We start from the raw sequence: 22,173 nt of genomic DNA, 5'->3' as shown, positions 1-22,173 counted from the left end.
AAATATTTTCCATAAAACTAGATATTACTGTTATCTTAACACTAACTGTGACTTTCTTGTCTTGTTATAGTTTAAGTAGACAAGCATATGTTTGTCAAACAGCCTTTGTCCACCATTCATACTTTTTGCAAAACAAGGTCCCATCGGCACATGAGAAGAAAAGGGACTTCACCGTGGCACCATGCAGGAGGAAGATGCTAATATGTATGATGGTTATGTCGACAAATGAGACTGATATGACAGATTCTGTGTCACTTATCACCAAAAACAGGTTGGGGCCCAAGCCTAGTCTCAGTGATGACAGTAACCTGGTTGGTGGAGTTAACCATACACCAGGACAGAGGAGAGGGTCCAGCTGCCCAGGTAGGCTCAGGTCACATTTTCATGTTATCATGCGACATTCAGGAAGTGGTACAAGATTATGTGACGTCCAGGGAGTAACATGAGGCCAAGACATATCACATTAGAGATACATGGCAAAGACAAAACTCACTAAGCAAATCCTTATATACATACTATCACAGTTGTTGTGTAAAGTAATTTTTATAAATCATTAGAGTTCATAAATCCGTGCCTAATTTCATCAACTTCTTATCTGCAGTAGTGGTGGTTATAGATTTGCTGTAATACATCAGTGAATGTTACTGACTCTTACCTCAGATCACCTTGTCGTGCATTTCATGGAAAGAGTAACTGATCCTGACGTCCTCGAAACAACTCTGTCAGGGTATGAATAATGAGTGCACTGTTCATTGCAATCATAAATATTTGCTTTAAATTTCAGAATCCAGAAAAAAAACTACTGTGAATCATACCTGGCTTTATTTGAACCTTTGCAAGATAAAATAAAGCTGCAGGATCATACAAGAATGAAAAAGGTGGGGTTATAAAGCAGGCATTGCCTCATTAGAAATGACCTGTTTTCAGACAGTCTCTAACTGTACTATAATGAGCTGCCAAAGAGGAGAGGAAATGTATAATGCATTATCTCGCCTTTTATCATGAAGATAAGAAGAGGGCCAGTTTCTTTGGGACATCCAAGTGTTGGTCATGTACAGCTGTGTGCCGTTCATGTGTCCTCACACATATTTGTGCTCGACTGTTTGCAAAAAGGCGTTGTGCATCTTAGTATTGATGACAAAGCGTTTATGTGTGTTTTTGAGATGTAACTGGTGAAAAGAGATTTCATACATGAAAAAGGTAATAAACTAGCAGATGTAGATCAAGATGCGATCATAAACGCGTAAGACAAGAAGCAAAACTTCCAAAGCTGCGTTAACACACATAAGCCATTTACCATATGCGATAATGAGAGATGTGATTGTGTGAGATCAGTGCTATCAGGACTGTGACCGAAGTGCTGCGATAAACTCAGATGGTGTAAATGTGCTGTACAAAGGTTCAGCTGGGGCGTATCATCCTCAGGATCACTGCTTCTCATCCACTGCAAACCATATGGCTCTGCTTCACTTTAACACGCATGGATTAAAGGTCTAGTCTGCCTGGCTGCAGATAGACACAGACTGCTTAAATCTGTCAGTGCTGCTGAACATGCAGCTCTGTTTTTATTAATATGACAACTGACCTTCCGTTTAGAATATATTCATTTCTCTCTGAGGCGAGACAATTTTTTTTTTTCAGTCATGACTCTGTGGATGGGCAACTTCTCCTACTGCTACGAGACCAACGGCCATGAATTTTTTAACAGAAAATCATCTTTTTGAGAAAAGTACTCCCTGCAACGCTGTTGAGCTGTACTGATAAAATTACCGAATGCTAAAATGCAGACCACCATGACACCGTATTATACTCGGCAAACATCAACACAGTATTTTTGCCCTGACTCTGCAAACTAGTAAGTCCAGCCAAATACAAACATTTACATACATAGGCCACACATATAAACATACAGTCAGAAAAAATAACACTGGGTTACAAAAAAATGTTTTTTGCAAGTTGTCTAGGTTTTTTCAACTGAATTCGGACCATTTTGCACCGCTAAATCCAAAAATGACATCTGTTTTTCTCAATCAGGTCAGGTTTTTTTGCTAATTTGATTTGGAAAAATTTGATCTTCTCACAAAATATAATAATTAATACCAAAATAAGATTGGTAAGCACACTTCATGAAACTTGTGACTTGATTCCTGTTAGGTACAATGGTGTATTCACTGCAGATGTAGCAGAATACGTCAGGCTTATTTTTGCAAGATCTTCTAGTCGAAGCCATTTCATTCACCTGTAATATTAAAAAAACCATTAATCATAAATTGGCAAAAGTAAAATCTTCAGAACTCATTTATTGTAAGAAATATGAAAGAATTTTGTATCATATGATGTGAAAATGCCCATAAATGTAAGCAAAAATGTTAAAAAGCCAATACGTAGCATAGTTCAGAAAGCTGACCTGATGGAGCAAAATGAATGTGATTTTTGGATTCAGCACACCAAAATTATCCTAAATCAGCTCAAAAAACAAACAATAAATTTGTTGTTGACCAGTGTAATTAGACCACCCCTTGTTTTCTTCAATTTCTTGTTCATTTTAATGCCTGGTACAATAAAGGTACATTCGTTTGGACAAATATAATGATAACAACAACAATAGCTCATAAGAGTTAATTTCAGAGCTGATATTTATCCATTTCCATGTTTTCTTGACAATAACCAAAATCACTTCAGTTCTTACATCAATATCTATGGCATTGTACTGACAAAAACAGTGATTTTAGACATTCCATGTTTTCTTTTCTTCTGTTTTAGTCACATGACACACACAGGAGTTAGTACTTGATTGCATAACCACTGTTTTTAGATTACTTTTGATGGTCTAATAATTTTTTTCCGCAACTGTACGTATGTGTATTCGTACCATCCTGTGCAATACATTTTTACATTTTGTATATTCTCAATTTTTATTCATGTAAGTTCATATTTGTATATAGAGCTAACTGCACTGTCTTGTAGGACTTTATCTTGTATTTTGCACCTTATATTTTATCTGGAATGATCTGTTTGTACTGAAAAAGGAGAAGCTCTCCAATCTTGTTGTAGATTTAGTACAATGGCACTAAAGGGCATTCTATTCTATTCTATTCTATTCTATTCTATTCTATTCTATTCTATATACATTTATAACTGCCTTTCAGAAGGGAACATCTGTTTGATCTGATAATACACATTGTATTCAGGTGGTCTTAGATGACATGGGGCTTCTGTGTATACACCCCTGGCCTGCATGTTTTTGAGCTGGAGAAAATCTACCACAAGATGCCCTGATTTTACATTTTCAGACATTTTCAGGTCAGGGGTTACATATGTGATTGAGCTGTAATAACCAATCACTGATCAGATTCTGCCAGACCCAACCATGCACTGGAAAAAATCTAAATCTTACCAAGTGTATTTTTCTCATTTCTAGTCAAAATATCGCATCACACTTAAAATAAGACATAATCGCCTACAATAAAAGATAATCGCCCAAAGAGTAACTTTTCAGTGAGATATAAGAACTTATTTTTAGACAATAGATCTTGAAAATCTTATTTCAAGAAATCTTACCAACATAATTTTCACTTGTTCTTTTGGCAGATTTTTTTTTTTTTTTTTGCTTAATTTAAGCAAAAATCTGCCAATGGAACAAGTGAAAACTATCTTGATATGATTTTTTGAAGTAAGATTTCAAGATCTATTGTCTAAAAGTAAGTTATTATATCTCACTGAAAAGTTACTCTTTGGGTGATTATGTCGTATTTTAAGTGTGATGAGATATTTTGACTAGAAATGAGAAAAATGCACTTCGTAAGATTTTGATTTTTGCAGCGTGACATGACTGCTCTACAGAAATATGGAAGGGTATCTTCACTTTTCCATAAAAGGTCCCTTTTATTTATATTTAGTCTTTTGGTCTGGACTGTGAGCAGGTGGGAGGGTGGTGGTTTCCCCCCAATTTCAGTTCTTGTTGTTTTAAGTAAAGTGTAGATTATTTAGTTTTATAGTTTAGTTGAGTAGAGGACAGTGAATGTCTCTCCATCACAAAAAGGGCGGATATCACAGAGGTATACAACTGTTACGACTGTCATTCTTTTCCCTCCTGTTGTTACCTTTGAGGCTTTAATCCTTTTGTTCACTTTAGTATTTGCTGACACCAAGGTTATTATCGTTAACGAAAACTAACGAAATGATGAAAACTAGAACTGAAAAAACATTTTCGTAAACTGAAATAAATAAAAACTATGATTAAAAGAAAAAACGATAACTAACTGAAACTGTATTGTGTGCTTACAAAACTAACTAAAACGGATAAAAATTATGGCTAAAATTCCCTTTGTTTTCATCTTTGTCAGTGTTGGATTGATATGAAATCGATTTATTTCACTTGAGCAATTTTAGCTAGCAGCACCATATGACACTTCACGGTCTGTCACTTCTCGTCACATGTCGTTTAGGGTCGTCTACTCGTCCCCACTCTACCTGGAAACATGGAGACTAAAGTTGGGAGAAAGGAGCAGAGTCCTGTCTGAGATTTATTTAAATACGACGGTGAGGAAGAGAAAGAGATGACGAAACTAAACTAATACTAAAACTAAACTAAAACTAAGCATTTAGAAGAAAACGAAAACTAATAAAAACTAGCAATCCTGCTCTAAAATGAATTAAAACTAACGGAATTAGAGAAAATAAGTCTAAACTAACTAAAAAAAACTATAATGAAAATCCAAAACTATTATAACCTTGGCTGACACGACTGATGCCTCACTTGTAGTAGTAGTAGTAGTAGTAGTAGTAGTAGTAGTAGTAGTAGTAGTAGTAGTTTATTTGGTCATTAATTACTTTAAACAACAAACAAAAACAACATATCCATTGTTCCATATACAATGCAACTGAAAGGGTTTTAGCTGAAGTTCAGACTTATTTTGCCTAACCCTATTTACAATTAACACAATGTTTCCACATGAAAACAAACAAACAAACAAACCAAAAAATTTCAGTGTAATCATTGCTAAATATACAACAGAAGACAATACAGAATATTTAATTTAATTCAGGTAAATCATGTCCTTATCTCATCTACCAATATTGACCCTAGTCTATTTAACAAGTATTTTCTTTAGTCAATCCTGAGCTCTGCATTTCTGAATAATAGTTAATTTGTACATCTTTTTAGAAGTTGTGATTGTTTTAGACTGTTTTCGTTGATTTTCCAGGCCATTCCAAAGATTAACCCTCTAACAGAAATACATCTGCTTTTTTTATTTGTTCTCGCCTTAGCTTTTCTTTTTTTTTTTTTTAAATGCCGGTTCCTCTGAGGCTATACTGACTTTTCCTTCATTCAAACCTCTCCTGGATGGAAGGAGGGAGAAGATTATTGTGTGCCTGGTACATCACTACCACTGTTTTAAGGTCAACAAGATCATGTATTTTCAGTAAATTAAGCTCTGTAAAAATCTTGAAAAACTTGAGTTTGAAGGACATTTTTTTTTTTTTTTTTAAAGGTGGCACCTTTTCTGTTGTCACCCCAAAGTTGTGGAACCAGTTGCCCTTAGTTGTTAGACAGGCTCAGTCTGTACCTGTCTTTAAATCACAACTAAAAACACACTTTTTCTCATTAGCTTTAATTAACATGTCTGTTTTTTTTTTTATTTTTTTTTATTTTTATATTATATATTATATAATATATATATATATATATTTTTTTTTTTTTTTTTAATGCTGTTCTTAACAGATTTTAATTTGTGTTTGTTTTTATGATGGTTGTATTTTGTTGTTCTTAGCCCACTTAGCACCCTGTTATCACTAGTTTTATTTACTTATTTAATCCCTTGTTTTATGTTTGGTGTACGGCACTTTGGCCTGCTGTAAAGTTCTTAAAGTGCTTTACAAATAAAGTTGGTATGGTATGGTATGGTAACAATAACCTTCCCTCTCATTTCAGCAAATTGTAACACAACTGGTAATTGTGGCTGAAAAATGGAAAACAACTAAACCATAAGCCAATTTCCTGTGATTAATTTTAGATCGCACTGAAGGTGGTACCGCAGCCGAAGTGGTAAAGATGAAATCCTCAGCTGTTAGATATTAACTGATTAGACACTGATACAAGGGGAAATAATAGGGATTGTGACTTCAATATGTTCAGCTATTAATCTGCTATCACATGTCATCTGCAGGGACTTGGCCTCAGAGGAGTAATCTGCTGGGTAAGGCTCTAACACACACACACATACACACACACACACAGCGTGGGCCTGGGAAGTCCCCACTAAGTTACACAATCGTTAATTGTAATTTCTTGCTACTGTAATTATTCAACTGTGTGGTGATAATTACTAGATCATAGAATGGGAGCAGAATCTGTCAGGGTACTGTAATTATTTTTATGGATATTTTATCTAGTGTATTACCATCACACTGTAAATATGATATAAACAATATTTTTTACAGTACAGTTCATTTATTCTATTCATTTTTTTTTTATTTTTTTTTTTTAGATACATTCCCATTTTACATAATCCTCATCTCTTGTAGTATTTAGCTAACGCATCTCTCGCTGTCACCCATTAGTACATCAAGCAGGACAACACTTGCACAATTATATCTCCTTAAACCCTATATTTATGTATCAGACGTTCCCCAAAACGAAGATCAGCTATTCTTTTGAGCATACGTGCGTTTGTCTGCATGTACATATTTGCATGTGTTTGTTTGATGCAGATGTAAGTAGTAGGCTTTGGTAGGCTTTCTGATACAATCAATAGTGACAGATATATGGCTAATTAGTGCAGCCTTGGCTGGGCTGTCCTCACCTCTCACCAGGCTGCTATGAAATTGGATTAATTTAGCTCGCTGTAATACACTACACCGGCTACAAAATTCAACCATCAGCAAGAGTATTTAATGAGCACAGATTTGTTGCTACTTTGGAAATAAGCATGTTGAAAACGTGTTAGATCTGTAATGTGTGCGCTAACATGGCTTTTTGTTCCCTCAAACGTGCATCTGGCATGGTGAGCGTATCGACGTGTCATCAAAGCAGGGGTTACTAGTAGTCCAATTAGGGTGACTCTTCTTTGCGACATGCTAAGGTTCTTACAAAGACAATCTGTTACTGAGGGATTCCTTAAGAACAGCTCAGTCCTTAAAACAAGCAGCAGAAAACCTCTCCAGAGCGTTATCTGACTCCATCTGTTTCCATCTTCCGCCCATAGGTTTGCTAAGTCCATCCTGTGGCTCTTGTGCTGAAAATCATCTCAGCTGCTCATGCTCTGCCCCTAAATCCCCAGCTGATACTCATAATCTCTGCTGTCCATATTCTGAACCCCGCTCAAGCACATGGTCGCAACATTATTGATATAATTGGCTTCCTATCCTATTTTCCTCATCGGCTAATACCGGCGCTGCAACATCTGACGGGTCTAGTCGTTCTGGCTTGGGAATTAACCTCCCAGCTGAGCCGAAAGAAAAACACACACCTCTGAAACCTGCATGTTTAACACAGACTCACTTCAAATTGTGAAATTGTTGGCTTACGATACATGAACTAAACAAATCTGTCTTTCAGGCTTCCTCTCACTCATCATTAGTTCCATTATTCCACGTCTTCTTCTCTCTCCTGTCTGCATCTCTTTTTTTTTTTTTATCTGTCTGTTGTAACATGAGTACTCTTTGCCGATAGCACCCCTGCGAACTACAAAAACCCGTTTGTGAGAGTCTCTGCGTGGGACTTTCTTGTGATGCTGAGAGGAAATCACTGTGTGAGCGAGGGAAAAGGAATACAGAACAAAGTGCCTGGATCTATTTATAAACAAAATATGTTTCTGTCCTTAATAATGTCAAAAAAAAAAAGAAAATTACAAATAACTGCAGAATAATGCAGTGTGAGCTCTATGTTAATTATTTAAGTAAATTGGGCAAATTTATAGCATCTTCTCTGCTTTATGCAGCTTGGTTTAATGACAGTCACACAGAAGTTACTGTTGCGGTGCACTGCAGAAGTGAGTGTTTAGGATTTATCATTATTAAGCAAAGCCTGAAAATGTGTTGTCAAATCTCAATAAATAAATCTACCGAACGACGACAAAAACAGGTTTCCATAATAAAAGCCATATGAGCAATAATGTTTTAGAAATGTTTCAAAATAATAATTTAAAAACTGTAGTCAATATTCCTCTGCTGCACATAATTCACTGCCCAGCTGGATTTAACTCTGCAAATAGTTTAGATCCTTCCATTGGATAATTACTGCACTGATAAATATGTCTGAGCTCCAATTCTTTAACTGATGCAGTGAATAGAATCTCATTTCAGTTCCCTATCAGTTTGATACAGAGCATGAAGATTGGACTGTGTTTCAAAGGAGAAGGTCACATGGTCTGATGAGTCCAGACTGACCCTGGTCCAGAGTGATGGGTACTTAAGGGGGAGAAGAGAGCCAGATGTAGTCATTACCCATCATGCCTTGTGCCTACAGTACAAGCCTGTGGGGGCAGTGTTATGATGTGGGGTTGGTTCAGCTGGTCAGGTCTAGCTTCATTAACGTTATATGTCCATAAGGTCAAATGACCCTGAATATAACGACCAGGTCTGAACATCTGTGGATGTTCTTATTCCCTGATGACACTGACATATTCCACGATGATAATACCAGGATTCATCAGATCATGATTGTTGAAAAAGTGGTTCAGGGAACATGAGACATCATTTTCAGACATAGACCGGCCACCACAGAGTCCAGACCTGAACCCCATTGAGTACTTTTGGGATGTGAGGGAGAAGACTTTACACAGTGGTCTGACTCTGACATCATTAATACAAGATCTTGCATTATTTTCTTTGCATTATTTATACCACGAAAAATGCATCCCATAAATCCCTAAATGTGGTCTAAAAAAATATATGTGACTTTTTTTGGCCAAATGTTATATATGAAGTATGAAGTATACATTTGTCCCTCTGCAGAGGCAAAGGATGTTTTGTGGAACTTTTCTCACTCACATTGAGTGGATTGAACTGGAATGAATGAAATAACATTTTTATTTGCAAGTGAATGTGAAATTAAGTTGATTAAAATACATGTTTGTTTTGTTGTTCAGTGTTATATTTGTAATATTTTATACCAAATGACTAAATCAACAATAAGCCGTAAACTAACGTATTTAAAGAGAACAGAAGAAATTTATCATTGAATTCATAATATTGTAGGACTTAATATAATAAACACATAACTTTATACAAGTAGCAAAACTGTACTAAGGTCCACACCCAATCAATCAATACCAATTTTAGATTATTGCAGTATAAATGGCTAATGAGAACTTGTATCACGCCAGTTAAATTAAATAAATATAATCGGAACATCCCGGATATATGTACAAAATGCATGGAGGTGAAGGGAACATTATTCCATTGCGTGTGGCAATGCAGTAAGATCAAATCTTTTTGGGAGGAGGTTAAAATGGCAATAGAAAAAATGATTTCGAAAATCGTTCCAATGGATCCGACACTTTTTGTTTTAGGACTAAAACCCAAAAGGTCATAAATACAACAAAAGTGAACAAATATTAATAGATATGTGTCTTTTACATGCCAAAAGATCCATTGCAATGTTTGGGAAAAGACCAGCAGGCCAAGTATTGTGTACTGGGTGAAGCAAATGTTGACAACTTTTCCTTTGGACAGACTGACGTACATGCAAAAAGGAAGGCAGGATATGTTTGAAAAAATATGGGAACCTTTTAAGATATTTGTTAAAAATGTTGATTTAGCAAATGACAATGAGGAGGAATAAATATTCAGTTGTGTAAACCTTACAACAGGGTTAATGAGTTCAAATACCTGTAATTGTAACAGGGCATTAAATTATGTACAAATGTTTATGACTGAGATTTGTGATGTGTATGTACTGTTTATTTGTACTTTTTTTTGTGTGTGTATGTGTGTTTACTTGTAACACTTGTAATGTTGCAGGTGCCTTTGTTTGTAAGGTACAGGTCTACATGTGTTTATATCTACAAGTGTATGTGTGATATATATATATAATATATATATATAATATATATATACATATATATTAAAAAAAAGTGTTAATAATATATTTTTAAAAAAAATAAAAAAAAAAGGAGCAAAACTGATGCACCATGACAACAGATGTCATTTGTGCTTTTCGATGCCATTTTCGATATTACCTACATCACCCATAATGCAACAGTTTTTCATAATTATAATTCAGTTTGCTTTAGCTGCATTTAGTGTCATTTGAGCTGATTTGCTTTTATCTCATTCTGACACATCGTTACCTGCCCTTAAATTTATTTGAATTTTGATAAATATTAAAAAATCCTTTTGACCTAAGTTTCCAAATGGCATATTGTCGTCCTCATGTGAAGACATTTTATCCAAAATGGGGCAAATTTACTATTTGAGTGAACTAAATATGAGTTAACTATATGTGTTTTCTTTCCACATGACTTTCTGCACACCACAGGTAATTCTGTGTAGGACTTTTCCTAAGCCTGCTCGAAGCTTATGCTCCTGTTCATAAAGCTGAATTGTACAGTAACTGGAAGTCCACACACACAAACACACACATATAGACAGTGACCCAAACAGATCGCTGACTTTATGTATTTTTTTGGTCCCCAGCCGTCTGTCAAATGTTTGGGGGGAATGGTGATGATGATGGGGTCTCCAGACAGAGATGACAGCAGTTCAGGACAGTTTAGTTTAGCATGTCACAGGAGGCTGACACACAAATGTGCACACACAAACAGCACAAAGGCATTTCTGCATGGATAGACATATGGATAGACACACAAAACAGAGAAAAATTCTGAGTCACCAGAGCAAGATCCACTAGAAAACCAACATCTTAATGCAGTAAGGTTATTTACTGCTTTCATTCTATGAGTCTGTTGTATATAAAAATGATTACCTCATGCTCCACTAAATGGGAGTTTTCTGTTTGTTATTTGATTCATCTGATACTTTAATCATAAAACACAGTCCTATTGAAGCTGTAGTTATATATCAAAGAAAGAGAGTTCAGTTTATCCAAGATGCGCTCCTACAAGGGATCATATCTGAACAAAAACAAAGCTGCAGAAAACCTTAAGTATAATATGTCATATATTACAGAATACACAAATTTACCTCAAACTCTTTTGAGCATAACTGTTTTGAAGAATGTGCACATTTGGAAGAACTCTCTCCGTAAACTTTACTTTAGCTAATATGCATCGTGGGTCGGGTATAAATGTTTGCAGTCCGGTCTCTAATGTCAAAATCATAAACATGTACAGCTCTTCATCTTAACATCATCTCATAATGTTTGTCACATGCTTCTGATTTTCTTGCTTTTGTTTTTTTGTAACCATATACTTGACCACACACAGCTGCGAGCAACCATTTTCTCAAAACAATCCTGACAGTAGTATGATTAGGTTTCTGCTTTATACTCTCACTGATGAACAAAAGCACCAATTTGGGGTTGTTTTATTTATTTTTGGCCTGACTATACAGCTTTAGCAGAAGTACAACGACAGAAAAAAGCCAGAGGCCGGCTTGCACAGATGAGAAATCATCTCCAGAAAAAAAGCAGGCGTTCCAGCCATCCCGCCAGCCCAGCGCTGCCATGTACAAACCAAGAAGTTCGACATACATGTTTAATTGCACGCTGCAACTGCAACAGCGATGGGGGCACTTAAAGCGGAATTTCAGATGATAACACGAGAGTCAAAAAGAAGAGGCTTGCAGAGTTCAGCGGGTTGTCGGTTGTGTGTTGGAGTGTGTGTGTGTGTGTGTGTTTATCCTTGTGTGAGTGTTTACCTGCTGATATGGGAAAGCTGATCTGAAAGCATGTCAAGTGTGTGTACGTGTGAGTGTGTGTTACTGTATATGAGGAATCAGAGTAGCCAAAATAAGCATAGAGATAATTGGGCCATGAGAAGAAAAATGTGCAGTGATGATTTTTGCTCTCTATGACATAAGAGAGCTGAGTAAAATAAACTCGGTTTGTAAGTCAGCTGCATCTGGGTGATTCTTGTGTTCATATAACAAAGTGTGTCACAGTGTACATTTACTTCCCTCACGCGATGCCTTCACATCCCTCTCCTGTGACCTGACCACATGTCATAGCCACATGTTTCTGTGGTAACATAAGTGGACATTTGCTGACCATATGCTTTGATTTAGATGTGCAGTTCATGTGCATGTGGGTTACTCTGCCACACACAGACTGAAACACAGATAGACAACAATGGACGAGGAAGACAGAACACAGAATGCGTCTTAATTCAGCACTTTTGGCTTCAATATTTGGGATAACAAACAGAATATAATAGTCATAACTTTGGTTTTATTAGTGTGTAATGACCTGAACAATAATTGATGAGCTGTTTATATCTACAAGATACTGTGATGTAGGGATGTAATGATATGAAAATTTCATATCACGGTTATTGTGACCAAAATTATCACAGTTATCATTATTATCGCGGTATTGTTGAAATTGTGCTCAAAATGTTCAAAAAGTACTGATACACACTCTGAAATAATTTAACCACGTTGTATTTTTAAAAAAGTAAATAAATAAAATAATTGGCACAATGCACTTTTTCTTGGCAGAAACATTCAAATATTAACCCTTAGTGGTCTGAGCCTATTTTGGCTGTTTTTCAGTCCTTTTGATTTTGCCTTTATGTACTATATAACAAATGTTTACTGTACCCATGTTTGGGATCTTCATTTACATCAACTGCCTATTATTTTTCACTTTAACCTACTATATCAACACATAAGGACAAAAACACACAAAATATATAAATCCAATTTGAAAAATGTATATAATTTATTGCATAAATAACACACAGATGCTTAACGAACCTTTTCAAAGACTTTAAAAGTGCATATTGGTTCCAAATATCAGGCATATAAAATTAAAATTGTAATAAATTAAAACTATTCTCAAATATTTGACATAAAAGCAGATCTTTCCAGAGGCGTTTTCTGCGGTAATCAAACACGGTTATCATGATAATTAGAATTTAAACGGTAATACTAACCGTCTGGAATTTTACCGCGGTTTATCATTATACCGGTAATCGTTACATCCCTACTATGATGTATGTTTTATTTAAGAGTTTAGAAGCATAATCATCACTTATGTTTGAATGTGGACCAGAGTTAATATTCCTTTAAATAAAAAGCCCAGAATGGACAAAACAAACTAACATACATTCTAGCTGCCACTCTAGTAGAAGGTGAGGCCAGGAGTATTGAGTTGGTCCTAATTTGATTTTGTTAATGCATAACGTCAGCTCTGACCAACGATCAAATACAGTTGAATATAATGTTTCTAGTCAGTATGTTTTTCTCTCTTATACATAGTTTTTTTTTTTTGTGGAATTAACAAAAAAAAAAAAAAAATCAATTTCATTGTAATGGCTCCACACAGAAAAGATGTTGGTTCCTTTAGTTTTTGAGTCTCTGATTTCACACAATTTTATCTAAAAACTTTTAGGAATATTTTAGTACAGATTACTGTGCACAGTTGTTATCATCTTTACAGCGTAATACTCTGTGATTGTCACCTTTAGGGATGACAAAAAGCAAGAATCAAATGTACATTTCATGGACTGCTGAGAAAAACCAGCTGAGTTATTAAAAGTTTCCAGTGTGAAAATGAAAGTAAAAGGATAATAGAGAACATGGAAGTATTTTGGATTTGACAATGGTTTTTAGTTTTGGTTTAAACTTTGTATTTTAAGGAGAAACAGAGCTCAACCTTTGGCTCTGTTATTAAACCCTCTCCTCTTCTTTTGTTTCCTCCTCTCCTCTCCTCTTGTTTCCTCTCCTCTCCTCTCCTTTTGTTTCCTCCTCTCCCCTCCTCTCCTCTCCCCCTCCTCTCCTCTTCTCTTCCTCTCCTCCTCTCTTCTTTTGTTTCCTCCTCTCTCCCTCCTCTCTTTCCTCCTCCTCTCCTCTTGTTTCCTCTCCTCTCTCTTGTTTCCTCCCCTCCTCTTCTCTCCCTCTCCTCCCCTCCTCTCCTCTCCTCTCCTCTTGTTTCCTCCTCTCCTCTTGTTTCCTCCTCTCCTCTCCTCTTGTTTCCCCCTCCTCCTCTCCCTCCTCTTATTTCCTCCTCTCCTCTTGTTTCCTCCTCTCCTCTCCTCTTATTTCCTCCTCTCCTCTCCTCTCCTCTCGTTTCCTCCTCTCCTCTCCTTTCCTCTCCTCTCGTTTCCTCCTCTCCTCCCCTCTCCTCTCCTCTTGTTTCCTCCCTCTCCTCTCCTCTCCTCTCCTCTTATTTCCTCCTCTCCCTCCTTTCCTCTCCTCTTTTTCCTCCTCTCCTCTTGTTTCCCCTCTCTCCTCTCCTCTCCTCTCCTCTCGTTTCCTCCTCTCCTCCCCTCTCCTCTCCTCTTGTTTCCTCCTCTCCTCTCCTCTCCTCTTGTTTCCTCCTCTCCTCTCCTCTCCTCTTATTTCCTCCTCTCCTCTTGTTTCCTCCTCTCCTCTCCTCTTATTTCCTCCTCTCCTCTCCTCTCGTTTCCTCCTCTCCTCTCCTCGTTCCTCCTCTCCTCTCCTCGCCTCTCCTCTCCTCTTATTTCCTCCTCTCCTCTCCTTTCCTCTCCTCTTGTTTCCTCCTCTCCTCTCCTCTTGTTTCCTCCTCTCCTCTCCTCTCCTCTTGTTTCCTCCTCTCCTCTCCTCTCCTCTCCTGCTTGTAAGTGTCTGGGTGGAAATCAAAGTGCATTAAACATTAAATAAGCTGTCAAGAGGCAGAAGTCTCTCCATGCTGCTGATGATGGGGAAAGTAGGGCAGTGAGGGAAGAGGTATAGATGCAGAGGAGGACGATGGACACAGAAAAAATGTAAAGATGAAGGGGAACACAGACGGAGACAGAGTCAGAGGGACATTAAACCACTCATGACAAAGACACAACAGTTCATAATGACACGTTTTCGACATTAAAGCCTATGACTTGTTCTATGAGGTGTGTATGTGGTTGGGTGTGAGACAGTTGAGATGTGTCTGGACAGAGCGTACCCTAACCCACATCCTGTGGTTGAAATCAGATCCATAAACCACACACTAAACACATTAGGTCTTGGCCAGTAGCAGAATATCACGTTGGTAAATATCTCTATTTCTTCTGGTAAAGGTTTTGTTTGATGCATTTAAAAAAAAAAACAAAACATTTACTTAAAGATTCTTATTTTTTCTAAAATAACATTGATCAAACCCATCATATTTGCACAGAGTCTGAAACTGATGTCACACCACAGGAAATAGTGATTCCAAATGAAACACCAGACAAAGAGAGGGAGAGAGAGATTGACTCAGCTGAAAAGGTTAAAGCAGGCATCCCTCTTTCTGCTGTTACTATGCAGACTAGTGAGATAAAGCAGCCCCCCCGCCGCCACAGGCCATACTCTCTCAAATTCACATTCAGAGTCAAATTTGCTGGTAAACCAGGAAACCAGCCTCACCAGAGTGGCACAATGTATTTCACAAATATATATTTTGACAATAAATCCACTTCAGCTTTGTGTCGTGTGTTCACTCCCACTGTGAGTGTTGCCTGGATTTCACTCAATTAAAGCAAAATACATAATGATATAATAATGATTTATCAACATTCATTCACTTCATTCATTCACTAGATAATGCTGTTAACCCTTTCATGCATAGTGGTCACTACAGTGGACAGCTATTCAAAGCTCTTCTCTTGTATATTTATGGATTTTGTTGTTTTAGTTCCACATCAGCCGACACAGTGGACACTTATGCATCATCCCATCCACTGTAATTCATACCATTAATGTAACTTTGCTGTTCTAGATAAACCGGATCTGCAGTAACATGTTTGAGTATTGAAGGGGTGGGATTGAATAAATTAGACTTCCTCCCACTCCTTTTCGAATGTGCAAATGAAGTCATGTATATGTTTTTGTTTTGTTTTTTTTTCGTCCATGACCTCTTACTACCTGTTTTATTTCTAAAGACTAAGTAAGATTACTTTGTCTTGTAGCATATTCGAAATAAACTAAGAAAAAAAAAAAAAATCATTTGCTTGTTATTGTTACTAAACTGCAATTAACTGTTTTGTTTTTTTTTTTAACAAAAAAGTTGGAGTTTTTTTGCATATTATTTCCATGAAGTGAGTAATGACTAGTATTTGTGTTTGTTAAAATGTGAGAAAACAGCAGATTAGCAGCATTAAAAATGTTTTTATTGCATAGTTCTCACACGATATATCAGTAAATCCATGTTTTTTTGCTTCAAAAATTAAACGCATGGTGTCAAGCGGACATTTTTGGAACTCCATGAAAAAGATTCAAAAGACAATCTTCAGTCGCATTGTTTTTTTTTCATGCCTAAAGAGGAATAAAAACACTCAGGAAATAAATGTTGATTAAGGTTCTCATAATTCATGCATGTAAGGGTTAATCCTCCAATGTGTTGTCATATATATACTGTACGGGGATGTTTTGTGTGTTTGTTTTTTTTGCTATAGACATTTGAAAGAAATATTAAAGTTGAAGTGAACTTAAATTTTCATTTTCCAACCTTCTCGTCACCATCATTATACGCACTTTATGTTCAAGACTGCACCAAATACAGTGTGATGAAATGTAAAGTATTTTGTTACACAATGTCTGTTTAGCACCGAGGCATTCCGCTCATGGATAAAACAAGCCAAACATATTCATAGAATTTTGAAGTTATATGACAGCTACTCACTTTTTTCTGCCACAGTTCTAACAAATGGCCGTGACCACAGACTGCTTCAACAAGTTTCCAGAAATGCCAACACAACACTTTGTTTTCCCCAAATGTGACAACTACAAACAGTCTGAATACCATCTGAGCGCTGCCCACCACCACGATAAGGAGCAATCCAACTAAGCAGCATATTGACTGCCTTGAATCTTGATACACTCTACGGTGAAGTGAGGAAACTCTGTTGTCACCGACACTGAATCTCTCTGTGTGTAAACACAGAGAGATTCAGTTCCTCTGGGTTAGTGCTTCTTGCTGTCTGAGGGCAAGAGGGAAGATAGTAACAGCTCTTTTGAAGACTGAATAAAAATAGCAAAATTCTGGTGGCCATCCAAGTGGAAGCACTGGACTACAGACAAGTCCCTGTTCAAGTACCAAACAGCCTGACAGTTGTCCCTCTGTTTGCACCATTCTGAAAATTAAGTTTACTGACCCTGATGCAGAGTGCCCATCACCTCTTAAATGAAGGTTTTCAGTGCACCATATATTACTGCATTACATATTCCATAAATAAAATCATTTTCACACCAGCAGCGTATTACACTTTCAATAGTTCCACTGTCTGACATTACTCACTGTATGATTCACAGAGGATCGTCGTTGACAACAACAACAACATACACAGAAATTGATATTCTAGTATAAATCTACCTGCAAAACTTTGTCATACATTATAGTGTCATAGTAAACAGTTGAACTTAAACGATTCTGCTTGGATTTTGCAGACATTAAAAAAAGAAAAAAAGAAAAGAACATCATTTTGTGTAATGCAGTTAGTCTTATTTACTACTCGGCCACACGTCGGTGACCCACTGGGAGCCCCAACCTTTAAGACAGGAACCACTGGTCAAGATTAAATAACTCTTAAAAAAGCAGACACCAAGGAGTCCTAATTACCCATAATTCACCACAGCGTTTCTGCACTTGAAATTCACAAACCTCTATCATATCTAATAGCAGCACTGTTGAAAAACTAATCCTACATGCAGGGATGTAACGATTACCGGTATAATAATAAACGGCGGTAAAATTGCAGACTGTTAGTATTACCATTTAAATTGTAATTATCATGATAACTGTGTTTGATTACTGCACTTTTAGGGGAAAAAAACCCTACGTAAAGATCTGCTTTTATGTCAAATATTTGAGTGTAGTTTTTATTTATCACAAATTTGATTTTATATACCTAATATTTGGAACCAATATTCACTTTTAAAGTCTTTGAAAGGGTTCGTTAGCATCTTTAATGATATACATTTTTCAAATTGGATTTTATATATATATATATATATATAATATATATATATATATAATATATATACACATATATATATATATGAATGTATATATTCATTCATTTATTTTATTTTTTGTTGTGTGTGTTTTCTGGCCTTATATGTTGATAGAAGGTTAAAGTGAAAAAATAATCAGTTAATATAGATGAAGTTGCGCTGAAAAAAATACCAAACATGGGTATAGTAAACATTTGTTTATATAGTATATAAAGGCAAAATCTAAAGGACTGAAAAATGGCCAAAATAGGCTCAGACCACTAAGGGTTAATATTTTAATGATTCTGCCAAGAGAAAGTGCATTGTGCCAATTATCTTATTTGTTTTTTTGTTGTTGCTGTTTTTTTTTTTATAAATACAACTTGGTTAAATTATTTCAGTGTGTGTATCAGTACTTTTTGAACATTTTGAGCACAATTTCAATAATATCGCGGTAATAATGATAACCGTGATAATTTTGGTCACAATAACCGTGATATGAAATTTTCATATGGTTACATCCCTACCTACATGTACTGTATGTCTTCAGAAGCTTCAGGCAGCAGCTCCTTGTAGTTTCATTCTTCCAGATTTGCAGCTAACATGAGCAAAGAGAGGCAGGGGCTTCTTTATGTAATAAAGACATGGCCCGCCTCACTGACACATATGCTCTGCAAGTATATGTATGTGTGTGTGTATGTGTGTGTGTGTAGTTGGGGGTGGGAGGTAAATCTAGAGGAGTTGGTGCTTACAGTAGCTTTAGGCCCCAAAATGCTCTTTGATTGTCCCAGTTGATGAATCCATCAGAAGTGCTGAATATCAGCGCACACAGCTGGTGTAAAATCAGTCTAGTGCAGTCTAAAATCTAAAGCCTTACTGAGGGTACTGCAGAGGACATAAATAATATGTAGCTGCTGTACAGAAGGCGCTGTTACATTTCATTGCATAGTCTCCCACTGATGCCAAACAGGCTTATTTTTCATGTGATCCGTCTACAGGCTGTGGTTTGAACATCCAACAACAGCCTGTGCATGGACGGGAACATCTAGGCATGATCATTTGCTATTTCTCCTGCAACATGGACATCTGGATTCATTATTGATGCTGTGTTGGTGCCGCTGCATGTGGAAAGGGTGGGTTTGGCGCACGAGGAGTCGCCTGTGAAAACCAGTGCGCACACATGTGAAAAAAAGCCCATCTGAACACACCCTGGCCCCTGAAGCCCGTGCATTCACACCACGAATAACCGAGGCGGCCTTTCGCAGTCGCCGACATCACATGCTTCAGGTGTGCGCTACCCGCAGTAACCAGACTGCGATGCTGAGCCAATGCAGCGGCAACACACGCCCTCCGCTCTCTGCCTGGCCGCCGATGAGCGCACTGACACGGACCCGGTACCCCTCCGCATCCGAGTCTGGACCGTCAGTCAGCACATCCTGCGCTTTTTTATTTATTTATTTATTTTTTAATTTTCATATAAGCAACACCGTGGTACTGACTGGTCCAATGTGCAGATGCAACCGTGTGACACATTTCAATGGGGGATGATAGCGCGTCCGCGTCTCCGCCGTGCGTGCGTGCGTGCAGGGTAAAAATAATTTTGAGGTGGGCGCCCTTCGAAGCATGAACGCCACACATGGAGAATATGAATGACTAAAATCACATTGATCACAGGTAAATCATTAGGTGGTATTTTCAGAGGGGTATACAGGGGTGGTGGTGGTGGGGTGTATACACTTGTGGTCTACTTACGCACTGCTTCTTTTTTGGGGTCTAGGGCACTGGCAGTCTGCTGTATCTGGCCTATTTTGTTCTGGAGGACCCAGACCCGCTGGTTGGTGTTAATGATGTCGTTTTCCAGCTCCTGAAATAAGGAGCAGGCGTGCCGGGCCAGGTCGGACAGCTGTCGCAAGGTCCGGGACAGAACCACGTTACTGATGGCACACAGGTCCTCAAAAAGCAGACCTTCATCGTTGGGGATCTGGTGCCTGCACAGAAGCTGCGGCTCCACAATCCTTTTGGCGAATGGCATTTTTCACGCCACAAATAATAGTTGTAAGCCAAGAGTAAATTCCCACTGCCTAGAAAAAGGGAAAAGGGGGAAACAGACAACATCCAAATATATAAATCCACGAGAAAACCCGATGATGTTCAGGCCGACCGCGCGTTATACCCCCGGGCGTCAATCCAAAGTTCCCAGGGTCTCCTTGAGCTCCTCCATCCTGCTGCTGGTTTCTGGGGGTCACACACACTCCCTCTCACACTCGCACACACATGCACACACATGCAGGACACAGCTAAGCCCAGGTCAGTGGTGTGAGCGTGTTGAGTCTGCGATCATGGGTTGCCTCCGTGCAGGGTTAAATCAGCCAGAACCAAAAGGAAGCACCGCGCACATTTTTCACAATAAGAGCCCCAGTTGTCCATATACATCACATATGAGCAGGAGGAGTCTGCAAACTGGAGAAAACTCATACCACGATACTTATAGATGAAAGAAAACACATGAAAAATGTATATGTTAGTTTTTAAAGTCAAATGTAATAACAGAAATAAGCCCAAGTGCAGATATTTAAGCTTTTATTTTGTTGAAGATGGTGCTAGTTTCCGGTCCTGTTGCGGTTCTTTCTGGGCTGAATTGACGCATTGTGGCTCCTTGGCCTGAACAGTGTGCAGACAGACAGGAGAAGACAGCAGACTGAGGGAAAACCCGGAGATGTGGATCCGTGTTGTGACAGGAAATGATCATGACAAGAATACAGTTACTGATGAAACAGACGGTTTAACAGGAGATGGTCTGAATTTCACACATTCCAACATGAGTCTGGACCAAAAGGGTTAGTATATGAGAGTGTTCCACAGGAGGAAACAAAGTACACGATGTGTTATAAAGGAACTTCTTCTTCTTCTTCTTCCTCTTCTTCTTCTTCGTATCATTATTATTCACATTCACTCAGACATCCACAGATGACAGAAAATAAAACAGGTAAATTGAAATTCTAAACAATAATTCAGAACAAATGTCTGCAGTATACCACAAAACAGAGTTGACAAATTAATTAAGAAATAATAAACTCCAATGAAATAAAAGAAATGAGGAAATAAATAACATTAAAAAAAGGAATAAGTAAACTAGAAGCACTCGGAGAGCGCAGACCTCCGCCAAGGCTGATCAGTGGCGCCCCCTGTGGGCCCCCCCACCCCCGATCACCACCAAAATGTAATCATTTCTTCCTTATCCATTTCCAACAAACCCCGAAATTTCATCCAAATCTGTCCACAACTTTTTGAGTTATGTTGCACACTAACGGACAGACAAACAAACAGACAAACAAACCCTGGCAAAAACGTGACCTCCTTGGCGGAGGTAATCAGTCATAGCTGCTCATTACTGATGACAGCTTCTTAAAGAAAGTCAGAATGGAGCATCACACTTCCTAAAAACTGTTCTTTCTGCTCCACATTCCTCCAGATTCACACAGGACATGATGTCTCTAATCCACTGGGAGTGGGAAGGAGGAGCACGACCCTTCCACTTCAACAAAACTGCTCATTGAGCCAGTAGAGAGGTATGCATTAATGCAGGGCTGTCAAAACATTTCAGATCAGGGGCTGCATACAGTAATAATAATAATAATTATAATGGTACAGTTAAATAGCATTCTATTCTATTATAAATAATGACAACTTCTATTTTTCTCTTTATTTTAGTGCAAAAATAGTTTACATTTACAAACTGTCCTTTCGCAAACAATGTTAATATCCTGAACAACCTATAATTTTAACAATATTATGCCTCATCTTATTGTTTACACTTGTGAATTGTTAAATAATACAACTTACAGATTGGAGTGGATCTACAAAACACAAAACATGTAGTAACAGAAATCTGATACAGAAAAATAACACTACAAAGAAAAAGTTAAGGACATTTTTAATGTTTGGGCAGTTTTTTTCACTTGGGATTCTTGCACAGCGCTATTTACTTTTTTGTGTGAATTGAAACACATTTTTTAATGACCAGACATAGTTTTATTTACAAATGGCAAAAATGACAATTAAAAAAGACAAAAAAACAAACAACTAATATATATATATATCTATATATATATATATATATATCCTTATCTTCTTGTT

At 37.4% G+C, this 22,173-nt stretch overlaps 1 protein-coding gene across 3 annotated transcripts in view; it reads right to left on the bottom strand.

The window, feature by feature from the left end:
* The window catches only part of LOC115411075 (Nance-Horan syndrome protein-like), an 81,155-nt gene extending 60,884 nt beyond the window's left edge, over window positions 1-20,271 (bottom strand). For all 3 annotated transcript variants that reach the window (XM_030123018.1, XM_030123026.1, XM_030123030.1), the window contains exon 1: window positions 19,789-20,271. In XM_030123018.1, coding sequence (XP_029978878.1) covers window positions 19,789-20,068 — 280 coding nt within the window. In that variant the 5' untranslated portion in view covers window positions 20,069-20,271. The remainder of the gene's footprint in view (window positions 1-19,788) is intronic.
* Between the last annotated feature and the right edge of the window lie 1,902 nt (window positions 20,272-22,173).

The sequence above is a fragment of the Sphaeramia orbicularis genome, chromosome 3, assembly GCF_902148855.1.
Source record: "Sphaeramia orbicularis chromosome 3, fSphaOr1.1, whole genome shotgun sequence".
NCBI classification, from domain to species: Eukaryota; Metazoa; Chordata; class Actinopteri; order Kurtiformes; family Apogonidae; genus Sphaeramia; species Sphaeramia orbicularis.
This window is presented reverse-complemented; position numbering and strand designations above follow the sequence as displayed.